The 11,990-nt window shown below is 67.7% G+C and overlaps 1 protein-coding gene across 1 annotated transcript in view; it reads right to left on the minus strand.

The window, feature by feature from the left end:
- Positions 1–4,841, minus strand: part of PRR35 (proline rich 35) — a 5,178-nt gene extending 337 nt beyond the window's left edge. Inside the window, exons 1-3 of the mRNA XM_026447532.2 lie at positions 4,587–4,841; positions 994–2,114; positions 36–663 (exon numbers count right to left, since the gene is read on the minus strand). Of these exons, the coding sequence (XP_026303317.1) occupies positions 36–663; positions 994–2,075 (1,710 nt within the window). The 5' untranslated portion in view covers positions 2,076–2,114; positions 4,587–4,841. The remainder of the gene's footprint in view (positions 1–35; positions 664–993; positions 2,115–4,586) is intronic.
- Positions 4,842–11,990: the final 7,149 nt, after the last annotated feature.

Consider the following 11,990-nt stretch of genomic DNA (forward strand, 5'->3'; position numbering starts at 1 on the left):
AGAGACAGACAGACCTCAGGCGCCCATGATCAGACCTCGGCACCCCGGGGGCTCTGCAGGCCACAGACAGCCTCAGGGGTCTGGGAACTCCCTGCGGTAACACAGGCACCCCAGCCACTGCCAGGAATGGCAGGGTCATCTGAGGCCGGGAGGGGGAGCCCCGGGGGTGGGACACTGGAGTCGGCCTCACACTTCGTGGTGTGGCCGGAGAAGGGTTGGGGCGCTGCAGGGCCCAGCATGCTGGGTGGCTCGGGGGTACCCCTGGTCAACATGGGACTCAGCTCAGGCTGCCCCCACGCCTCTCCGAGAGCCTGGGGCCCCTTGGCAGGCGCGCGTTTCACAGAGAGGTCGAGGGGTGCGTCGGGCGGCCCGGCAGCCCGCTCCAGGGCCCGGTGGATGCTGAGCAGCTCCAGGCGGATCTTGCCCAACTGCTCCCGCAGGGGTCTCGGGGCCAGGCCCCCCGCGGGCCCCAGCTGCCCCAGCCGTCGTTCCACCCTCGCGTAGTCACCGAGGGCCCGGGTCAGGTCTTCACCCACGTGCTGTGGGCTTCCCAGCACTGGGCCCCGTGGCTGCGGTGGGAGGGGGCCCTCGGGGCCGGGGGTCTCAGGGCCGCCTGGCTCCCTGTCCTCAGACCACAGTGTCACAGAGGGGCCGGTGGGCAGGCTGTGGGGTGGGAGCCGGTCAGGAGGCCACACCACCCCCACAGCGCCTCCGGCCCCAGCCCCACTCCCCTCATGGCCTCTGCCCTGCGGCCCCAGCCTAGAGCCTGGGCTCTCCTGGAGACCCCGAGAACCCCAAGCTGGTTCTCGGCTCTCAGTTCCCCTCTGTGGCCTGGAGCCCACTTTCCCAGCGACTGAGCTCAGGACAGACCCCAGCCGCCATGCCCAGCCACCCAGCCGCCATGCCCAGCCACCCAGTCGCCATGCCCAGCCGCCATGCCCAGCCACCCAGCCCCTCCATCCACCTCAGGAACCGGGAGCCCAAGACGCCCACCTGCTCCGGGAACAGAACCTCGTCAGGTTGGGGGGCGCCTTCGGGAGCTCCAGCCTGCTTCCCAGGGACAGCCTCCTCCTGGGGTCACTTTGGGCTGCCCGCTCCAGCTCCCCCTCCTGCCCTGGGTCCCTGGGGGTGACTCGGGGCCAAGGCCCCAGCCCTGGAACTGGCACCTTCAGCAGACCAGGAACCAGAGTCCCAGGGGGGCTCCTGGGGGAGACAGGGGCCTTGGCAAGGGCAGCTTTGCCTGCTGGCAGCCCCAGAGTGTGCTCCAGAAGCAGCGGGTAGTACAGGCGGGGGCCCAGGGTGGGGCGCTGAGGGGGCTGCGCAGCTGGGAAGGCCGCAGCCGGGGGCAGCAGGGGGCTGGCTGAGGCCAGGAAGGGCACGTGGGCCGCAGCGGCCAGTGAGGGCCCCAAGAAGGAGCAGAGGCCTGGGCTGAGCGGGTAGTTGACGCCCAGCAGAGACAGGTGGAGGCTGTGGGCCTCAGGGAACTCCCCTGAGGCAGGCGGGGGATAGCAGGGGACGCTGCCCTCAGGGCCCGCTGAGGCCACATCCCCTGCAGCCATGCCCCTTGAGCCCCCTCCCATCCCCAGCTTCCATGACTCAGGCAGGGGCCCACTGGGGCCAGGACCCTTCCGGGTGGCCCTAGCCACAGGGAGTGGTGGCCCTGGGGACCCCTCAGCCCTGGGCTTGGGGCCTCCGCCACGGTGCAGGGAGCGGACATCAGCGACCATGAGGTCAGGCGTGGGGACAGCATCCAAGGGCTGCGCTCCCTGGGGTTGCCTGCCGGGGTCAGGCTCCTCCGGGCGGTCTGGGGTGGGTGCACGGGGCCTGGGTGTGGCTGCACCGCGGCGGCAGGCCCAGTCGGGGGAGTCCAGCAGCAGCGACAGGGAGTCCTTGCAGAGGCTGTACTTCATGTGGTTGTAGAGGTGCGACTTCTCCAGGCAGGTGAAGGGGCACTGGAAGCATTTGTAGTTGTAGGGTTTGCCCCAGGGCCGCGGGATGTAGTGTGGCTTCTTGGGCTTCCGAGACCGTGCCCTCGCCCCTGTGCCTACGCGGCATGAGCCCGCCTCCCGTGACATGGCAGACTGCTATGGGGCAGGGCTGGGCACCATGGCCACCTGTAGATGGGGCCACAGTCAGTGCCAAGCCTACCTCTGACTAACTCCCCACTGCTCTCCATCCAGGGCTCCCCCGGCTCCAGGGACAGGAGCCTGGGTTCCCCGTCCCCCCCCCACCCTGCACCACCCCCAGCCCCATCCTTCAGCTCCTCCCCACGCACACTTCCAGGGTGGCAGCAAAGTGCAGGGCACCAAAAAAAAAAAGCAAAGTCCAGGCCCCGAGCTGCATCTGACTGCGATCAGCAGCACGTCATTTCTGAGTGTTAAGTGACGCCTAGGCAATATTGGAAAGGCACACCAAAACGGTGTTCATTGCTTATCCCAAATTCCATTTTAACTAGGCATCCTTTATTTTATCGGTTGACCCTACACAAATCCCCACCCCTGAGGCTGGCCAATTTCTAGGAGAATTCAGCCCACACCCATCTCCCCACAGCATGTGCATGGCTAAAAGAATCAGCGCGACCAGGGCTCACTCCGGGTAGACCTCAGCCTCCTGGTCTCACTCCCTCCAGCAACCCCGGCCCCTGCCGATCTGCCTGCCCTTGTTCAAAGCGGAGGAAAAGGCACTGAGACGAGACACCAACAGAAGGGCCTGTGTGGGATGATGCTGCGTGTGCACGTGTGTGTGCGTGCGCACACATGTGCGTGCGTGTGTGCATGTGTGTGCGCGTGTGCGTGCATGTGCGTGCCTGTGTTTGTGCATGTGTGCATATGTGTGCATGTGTATGCGTGTGCGTGAGTGTGCATGTGTGTGCGTGTGTGCATGCATGTGTGTGTCTGCACACACGCACAGAGCCTGCTCCAGCAGGGCGTCAGGTGGGCACTGGGAGTCTCTGAGGGGGTCAGTCTCATGTGGGGCCAGGCCAGGCTGTGGGGAGTGGACGTCCCAGCATGGCCCCATGGCTCAGCCACCTGCTCAGCCCAGCTCCATCTGGGTGGCTTCAGGCAGGTCAGTGGCCGAGCCTGCAGCGGCCACACTCAGCCAAGACCCGCTCCTCCCCACGCCCCGCACGGCGCTGGTATGCACGCCACACTCCATCTGGGCCGCCACCTGGGCTGTCCACCGCCCCAGCACGCGCCTGTGTGGGGTGCACAGCCCACAGGCTCACACGGAGCCCTCATCCAGCGCCCAGAGAAGCCACCTCTGTGCCACAGAGCTCAGAACAGAGCCTGCCACCAAGTGCGGGGCCCTGGCTATACACACATGACACCCCATCACGATTGACATGGCTGCTTGTCTGTGATAACACACTCACCGCACACCCAGGTGTCGGGGGCTTTCCAAACCACTCCAACACAGTACTCACGTACTCACACAGGCCCTACACACCGACTCCCCAGGACACATGCAGACATGGCTGGGAGTCACACCCGTGGTCATGCATGGCCGGTAGGTTGAGCAGGGTAGGGCTGGGGCAGTGCTGTCTGCTGCCCCCAAAACACTGTGTTGGTACCGTTGGGGGGACGATCAACAGGGCTGGAGAGGTCCACTCGCCCAAAGGCTTGGGGCCCTGCAGGGGGGTCATGGGCTGCGGGGGCTGTCAGAGGCTGACCAGCTGGTTTGTGGCTGAGACAGGTGGGGGTCGGGAGGCAGGGGCTGGGCCAGGAGAGGACCTGGGGCTCCCTGAGGGACTGCAGAGCCAGCCTGGACCGGGTGGTGGGTGCAGAAGCAGCCCCTTCTCCCTGCCCGCCACCCCCCCACCCCATGTGGATGACAAATGGGTGTGGGTGCTCCGGCGACAGAGGCGGCTGTGCCGGGCCATCGATCACCCAGCCCTGGGAGCCACACAGCTGTGCCGACTGATGCCACAGCCCAGCCCACCTCCCAGCAGGGACTGGGGGCTCCTGGGTCAGGGGCTTGTCCCAGGGGCTCTCTCAGCAGCTGCTGACCCCATGGGGACCCGGAGGATGCCTGGCACCCACCTGGTGTGTGTACACAGAGCAGAAGACACCCTCGGACAGCAGCCACACGCACACACAAAGGCACACGCACTCACACGCTCTTCCCAGCCCGACCCTGCAATCGCTCCCGGGGCAGCCAGCAGCCCTGTGCCAGGCCCCGACACCCACCCCCACTCACCTTTCCCTGTTTGGGCGAGAACCGGTGGCATGGGGGGCACAGGTACCCCCAGGACAAGAGAGGGCACCCAGCAGCCGGGAACCCTGACTGGCCACCCGCAGATCCCGCTACCCCCTGGGAACGCGGGGCTCCCCACACAGGCGGGGGCGGAGAGCGCGAGGTCAGGCTCCTGCCCCAGACCCCAGACCCGGGCCCTGCCCTCCCCGCCTGGCCCCTGAGGGCGGCCCTCCCGCCCCTCGCGCTGCTCCTGGACGCCGAGAAGAGGGTGGGGGGACCCGGCCGCCCCTCGCGCCCCCCACACGCCTGGCCACCCGCCGCCCCCGCGCCCCGTGTCCAGTCGGCCCCGCGAAGCCCAAACTTGCCGCCCCCGCGGCTCCCGCTGCTCCTACCTGCGCCCGGCCGGGAGCGGAGCCGCCAAGTCTGTGAGGCCGCGCGTGGGGCGCAAACTTCCCGCCCCTCCCCGCCCCGACTCGGACCACGCGGACGCGCTGGGGCTCTGAGGGGGGGACGCGGCTCCCACGGAGGAAACTGAGGCCCGGCGCCGGGAGCCGGACCCCCGGGCCCGCGGTCCCTCGAGCTCAGCGACTCCCGCAGCCTCCGCCGCCGCCCGCGTCCCCCCGACGCCGCTCGCACCTCCCGAAGTTGGCGGCAGAGGCGGCCGCGCGTGCGCCTGGGCTCCGGGCTCCGGGGGGCGCTGCGACCTCCGACTGCGCTCGCGGCGGGAGGGAAGGAGCAGCCCCCGGCCCGAGCCCCGCGCCCCCTCCTCCCGCGCGCCCCCCGCCGCCCCCTCGTGCGCACTCACCGGCCTTGCGCGCCGGGACCGGCTCCGCTCTCGGGGTGCGCTGGGGCGCGGCCGGGAGCCCGGGAGGCAGTGCCCGGAGAGCGGGCTGCAGCGCAGGTACGCGGCGGAGTCAGGGGCGCCCGCAGGCTGCCGCGGGGGTGCGCAGAGGCCGCCAGGTCTCCCGGGTCCCCGCCGCCGCGTGATGGGTGTCAGCGGCACGGGGCGCGGGAGAGGGGCCGTCAGCGCTCCTCCGTCAGGGCTCTGGCCCCTGACAGCCGCAGGCCCAGCCAAGCCAGGGCTCTGGGGGCTGAGCCCCAGGACAGGGGGACCGCGGACTGAGCCAGCGGAGCCGGGCTCCTTTCCTTGCCCTCCCTGGGCGAGCCCTGCCCTCCGTGCTCTTTTCCTCCAAACAGGAGGCTGCCCGGACCGGCCCCTCGCACCCCGCCCTGCCGGCTGATGGCCTCCACCTGGGGCTGGTCTCCAGGCACCCTCCCCCTTCCTGGATGCGGACCCCTCCAACCCTCACTCCGGGCTCCCCTGGGAGGTACCTCAGGGCTGCCCCACCAGGCCACGCACTTCCCGGCTGTGTGAAAGACGCCTCCCCACGGGAGTCCCCTCCTGAGAGGACCTGGGGCGGTGGAGGTGAGAAGCAGGGCCAGGGAGGGGCCTGGACCCCCAGCCACACCATGAAGCCCTTTCCCCAATGTCCTCCTGGCCAGGGCTGCTCCCAGCCCCACCTCCCCGGCTGCACCAAGTTCCAACGTAAAGGCTTGGAGCCCCACGGCCCAGCTGGGTCCTAGGGGAGAGTCACCGGACCGGCCTGCTCCCTCCCAGACGCGGACACAGGCATGGCTGGGGCAGAGCCCCTGCCTTCACTCGGGGGAGACGTCCCAACCCCGACACATGTGATGGGCGGCCCTCTGCGGGTCTCCAGCCAGAGAGGCGTGTGCTACTCCCCGCTGGCTCTGAGGCAGCACAGGGAGCCCAGCTCACATGGCTCCCCAGGACCTGGGGCTTCCTGCAGGCTCAGCTGCGGGCTCCGGGGCTGTCCCCAGCTCGGGTCGGGGTCAGGGGTGCCTTGGGGAAGAAGGGAGGACCCCACGGGACTTCTGGGTGTCACCCCTCGAATGGGGCTGAGAAGAGAGCCCAGCGGCATCTCCCTGTGGTCCTGGCCCGGCTGCTGGCAGAGCTCCCTGGTGGAGCACACCCAGGGTCCATGAAAAGCAGTCCCTGGTTCTGGGGTGGGCGTGGGGCTCTGTCTCCCTCCTGCCTCCATACCACCTTCCTGACACAGCCGCCCACGCCCGTCTGAGGGAAGTCCCTGGGGTGGGGCAGGGGACTGGGAGGGGTGCTGTGGATGGCAGAGCATGCCAGCCTTCTCTCTGCCCGCCTGGCCTGGCCCAGCTGACCAGCTGACCGTGCAGGCAGCTCCGGGCCGGGAGACAGCTTGGACTGCCGTCACGCCAGCAGCCCCGTGGAGAGCAGGGGCCAGGAGGCCGGCTGCTTCCATACACAGACCCTACTCTGGACGTGTTCAGCCGAGCACTGCCCCGGGAGACTGGGGTCCAAGGTCACCCTGACGCCGGTAGTCCCTCACTGGCCAGCCCAAGGTTGACCCCTCTGAAGGTCTGGAAGAGGCCACAGCTGACAGCACAGGAGACCAAGTGGCCGGAGGCTCTGGTCATCATCCAGGGAAAGGAAAATAGGGATCAGGGAGCCCTGGTCTTGGCACCTAGATCTCAGCGTGCAGGAAATAAAACCCAGTGAAGCTCAGGGGACCAAGGAGCCCCAGAGGCGGAACAAGGCCATGAAGGAGAGCCCCGCCTGTCACCACCGATGGGCCTTTGCAGAAGTGTGCATGAGAAGAGAAGAGGGGCAGCCCCCAGAGGAGCCCAGGGGCGCAACTTGGACGTGTTTCTGGCCTCCCGGAAGGGCTCTGGCAGCAAGGATGAGGGGCCCTGCACTTGCCGGTGGGGGTCCTGAGATTCAGCTGTACGCGGGGTGGGGGGTGAGGGGCGTGTGAGGCCAGTACCTCGTGTGCCCAGATGACTGTTCCCATGATGAACAGCCAGGCAAGGCCGGGTCGTCACTGCCAGCACCCCCCACACACAGGGCTGCCTGGGCACGTCAGCTTCTTCACTGTGGCTACGACCCACTTGCTGGGGCCCAGCCCTCTCACACTGGGCTGACTTTGGGTATGGAGAGGTGGCCTCTGCTTCCTGAGGCAGTGACTGGGACTCTGTTTTGGCACCTGTGCCCCCACCCCACCAATTTCCTGGGCCACGGCCCCCATCTGCAGAATGGGCGGTGAGGTGCTCCGTCTCCGGGCACTTCTGCTCTAGTCCTAGTGGGTGCCCTGATGCCTTCTTAGCCCGTCCCAGTGCAGGGCGGGATGGGGACCCCATGGCCCCTCCTTCTGCCTCCAGCCAGAAGCTCATTTTGGCCATTAACCTCTTCTGCCCGGTCTGCCCACGGCTGCCCGCCTGTCACCTCCATTAACACTGGGACTGTGTGCCCGGGGCTCACGGGCAGGATGGAGAGCTGGGCTCAGGGAAGGCAGTGGAGGCAGTGCTTGGCATGGCCAGTGCCTGGGGGCAGGCCTGTCTCATCCCCTCAGCGTCGACACACAGCCAGCGTCGGGACAGGTGCAGGGGCCGGGGCGCCTGCACCCGCGCAGTGAGGGCAGTGGCAGGGCTGGAGCCAGGCTGGAGGCCCCACGCAGGTCCTGAGACTGGCGTATCCAGCGGCAGCAAGTTGGAGCCCCCATGTGGGATCAGTACCTTGCAAGGTGCCTGGTCACAGCTGATGTCTGTCTGTTCAATAAGGGACCCCAGGGCCTGTGGCCACCTGAGCACTTCAAGAACTCCAGGTCTACAGAGCACAGGCCTCCCGAGGGCTTTCTCCTTCCAGCCCACTCAAGGACTCCTGGTTGAGAGGGGCAGCCCGGCCTTGGCGAAAGGGGTCATGGCCACACGTGAGGGCCCTGGGCACCAGCCTGAGGCTGCTGGCCTTGAAGGGCGGGTACACAGTGGTGGTGTGGGGGGAGAACGGAGTGGGCTGGGCATCCGAGTGGGCCAGAGCGCCCAGGACAATGGCCCAAGGGTGGGGGGGGGCACACAAAGAGCCTGCGGAGCTCTGGGGTCCATCCACCTGAGGGAACTGGTGCATGAATGGGTCCCTGGCTCCAGGAGTCTTCCGGCTCCAACGCTCTGCATGCAGCTGTACCAGGCAGAGTCCTGCCTAGCAGCCCCGACCGTCCTAGAGTCCACTCCAGAGAGTCCCCTTCCCACCCGCCGCCCGGCTCTGGAAGACCCCAGCTGGGCCCTTCCCCATGCACTGCACTCTTTCACGGACATGCCAGGTCACTGGCCACCCTGGGCCGGGTGTGGGGCTGACCCTCTGTGTCCTGAGCCTCTGGGACAGATGAGGGTATGGGACGCTCCTTGGAGGGCCAAGCTGCTGTAGTGGGAGTGAGCCCGTTCCAGGAGGCTGGGATGTAGACTGACAGAGGGGGCAGCCGGCCAGGCGGGTGGGACGGGAGGCTCAGGCTGCTTGAGCCCCCACCGGCTCCTGAGCCTGGCACTGACCAGCAGCGCCCGGGGCCGACAGCAGCCATATGTTGGGAAGAGGAGCTGTGTGCGTCTGTCTGCGGCCCCCGGGGCCGGCCTTCCTGGGCCTGTCACGGATGATTTTTCCCGCCTGAGTGGCAGGCGGGCTGGCGGGCGGGGTGGCAGGGCCTCCAACTGGCAGGTGGGGTGGTGGGGTCCCAAGTCCAGCCCCCCTGTAGCCCTCAGCACCAGGGCTGGCCACTCTTGGGGTGGATCCAGGTCCTGGGCCTTGGCCTCCCACCCCCACAAACCTCACTGAGCACCCCTAGCCCGCCGTGGCCACCCCCACCCAGGTCTGGGTTGGGGTCCTGGGGGAGCCCTGGCCGGCCAGTGGGGAGCGGGCACTCCTGCTAGGATATGGGCGGGCAGCCAGGGGTCCACACTGGGCAGCCGTGCGCCCCGGGCAGGCAGGAGAGGGCCTGGAGCCGCAGCCCAGTCTGCCTGGAGCCCAGAGCTGTGGAAGGAGGCGAAGAGGCCACGGCTAATTTGTACACTAAGTGCTTCTGACAGGGATGGCTCATAAGTGAGAACTCGCCACTGCCCGCCCCGGGAAGGCCACTGTGGCCAGCAGCGCCAACAAGAGGGGCCAGGAGAGGGCACCACGGGGGCACAGGGCTGGCACAGACCAGACACACCAGGGAGATGGTGCTGTTGGTGGGGGTGAAACCCAGGAGGAAATGCGGGGGAGGGGAGAGGCCTGCACAGAGAAGGGAGGGGAGGGTTGAGCAGGGGCCGAGGAGGCAGCCCCGACAGCTGCCCCCAGGGTCTGCCCCGTGCCAGGGCTGTGTGTTCTGCCCAGCCAGTCCTCCCTGCTGCCTGCAGGACGCTCGTACCTGTTCCCCTTATCTGCTGCCAGCCGCCTCCTCCAGGTCCCCACTGTGGCCCCGACCCAACACCTGGCAGGGTCTGGGCTGTGGGAGCCCAAGTCCTCTGTAGATGCCTCCCCTTTCCCTCACCACCTCCCTGTTGGAGCTGCCCCCGGGGGGTTTCAAGCGGAGAGGAGGCTGCTGGCTGGGCCAGTGGGGACTCTGGGCAGCTAAGAGTGTGGGCACGGACCCCTTGCCTGCTATGGAGACTCCTGCCCACGAGGGTCCTTCTCGTGGGCCTCTGTCCTGGGTCACCACAGGGCTGGGGCGGCAGAAACCAGAGAGGTGGGTGGCCGTGGGAGTGGGGCCAGGGACAGAGGAGCTCTTGGGAGCAATGGGGGTCCCAGATACCCCAGGGCTGGACAGAGCCAGCTCTGTGTCAGACAAGAGTGGGTGCGAGCCCGGCCCCCACCCACAGGAGGAGTGTGGTGTGGCCACGCAGGCGCGGAACAGCAGGGCAGGCGTCCGCTGGCACCGAGGTGAGATGTGTTCTGGCAGCTCCCCGCCGCCCGAGGCCCGCCCGGAGCCAACACTGCTGGTGGCTTTAATTGCTTTCACATTCGATACGCTGCCCGTGACAGCCTCTTACCCTGCGCCGGCCGCACCCCAGCCCCCAACTCCGTCCAGGGAGACAGCAGAGCCTCCGACCGGCGCTTTGATCAGCAGCACCCGCGTGGGGGCAGAGGCCATCCTGGGATGAGGCTGGGAGGGGACAGGAAACTTTTCTCCCCACATGCCCCTCACTCCATCTTTTCCTGCCGGGTGACTGATGGGTTCAGAAAGGGCCCCAGTGCGGATGCTTCGCTGGGAGAAGCTGCATGTGCTGCTGTCCTGTCTGCCCAGTCCTTCCTGGCCCTGGGGCTGCGGCCCCTGCTCCCACCCAGTCACTCCGTCCTTCCTGGCTGCGTCCACCTGGTAGGGCTGGCTGCCCCTTCCAAGCTTGTGAGTCACCCCACCACGGCCATCTCCAGGGGCCCCCATCTGTCCACCTGCCCGGGATGCCTGGGCAGGGCCTATCCCTCGGACCAGCAATCTCTCTGCCCTTCCACAGGGCCCTGGACGGAGCAACAGCCGGAGGAGGGGGCGTGATTACAAAACAAAACGCTTTTATTTGGTCCGTTGGAGCCTGAGTCGGAAGCCACTGTGGAGAATCCTATCGTAAAGGAACGGTGCTGACAGCTGATAAAATAGTCTCTGTGTCACAAGAGCTGGCCGTATTTACAGGGTTAAAAATATTCACAGCTCAGAGTACGGGGAGGTCAAAGGGGAGTGGGAATGTTTCTCCAGGTGTAACAGCCCCGGAAGCCCCTGCCAGGGTACGAGGGGGAGCGGGGGTGGGGCTGGCCCGCTGCCTGGGGGTGAGGGGCCAGGAGGGCCGGGTGGGGACGCAGGAAGCTGGACTCAGACGTCCACACGCTCCTGGGCTTCTGTGGGGAGGTGGGAGCGGCTGAGCCCTGCCGACGTCCATGATGGACTGGGGTCCCTCTCTGTGGCAGGGCCGGGCCGAGGGACAGGGTTGGCTGAGGAGCCTGCTGGTCCTGGCCTGCGCGGCAGCAGTGAGCGGTGCTGAGAACTGGTGCCCACCCACAGCGGGCCTGGCGCCCGCCCGCACCCGGTCATGGCTTCGATCCTGGCGGGCGCAATTGCATAGTGTCGCTGCGGGGTGGCTGGCCAAGGGCCCCTCCTTCTGAGACAGGGACCGCCCTGGGACTTCCCGCTCCACACCAGGGCTCCAGGGACCCCGCCTGCCCCGTGGGGAACAGGGACCAGGGCTCTGGGGGAAAACTGATCTTATGCCCTGTGAGGGGTGGTCCCTAAACCCACCCTGGGGTCTTGGCCTCTGACACCCAGATTTGGTTTTGTGGACAGAGCTCTTGGCTGCCTCCCCCACAGGAGACTCTGAGCCCACAGGGAGGGGCAGCCTGGCCTCGGCCCCCCGTCGGGTGTTGGGGCTGGCAGGTGAGTGGGGCTGGTTCACAGCCCGTCTGGTTCGAGGTATTCTGCGTGGTGGCCGGGAGGCCTGGCCAGGCGGGCTGGGGGTGCTCAGGGAGGGGACGGAGGGGGCGGGAGGCCCATGGGAAGCTGCGCACTGGGCTGGCAGCTCCCTGGGCAGGGTCCTGAGATTCTGGTTCAAGCGTCCTCTGTCGGGGTCTCCCTCATAAAGTGCGTGTGGGGGGTGGGGGTCCGTCTGACACAGCCCCTGCCCCGGGCATGGTGGTCACAACGGCCGGGGCCCATGCAGACCGGCGACTTCTGGCGTGAGTGGGGGGCTGTGGGTCCCCTTGGAGGCTGTCCAGTCACTGAGAAAGGCCTGGGCTGCCTTGCGATGTGCCAGGCGGTGGGTGATGGAGAAGCCAGCATTGCCCTCCAGCTGGGACAGGATCACCAGGACCTGCCTAGGGGAGGGGGCCGGTGAGGACCGGGGAGGGCGGGGGAGGGGAGGGGACAGGGCTGCGCCCACCGGTGCAAGGGCAGGGCAGGAGGGGGGTGACAAACACCCGTACAGGGGTGGGGGCAGGGGTATGGGCACACCCGAGC

Source organism: Piliocolobus tephrosceles, chromosome 17 (assembly GCF_002776525.5).
Source record: "Piliocolobus tephrosceles isolate RC106 chromosome 17, ASM277652v3, whole genome shotgun sequence".
In the NCBI taxonomy this organism is placed as follows: domain Eukaryota; kingdom Metazoa; phylum Chordata; class Mammalia; order Primates; family Cercopithecidae; genus Piliocolobus; species Piliocolobus tephrosceles.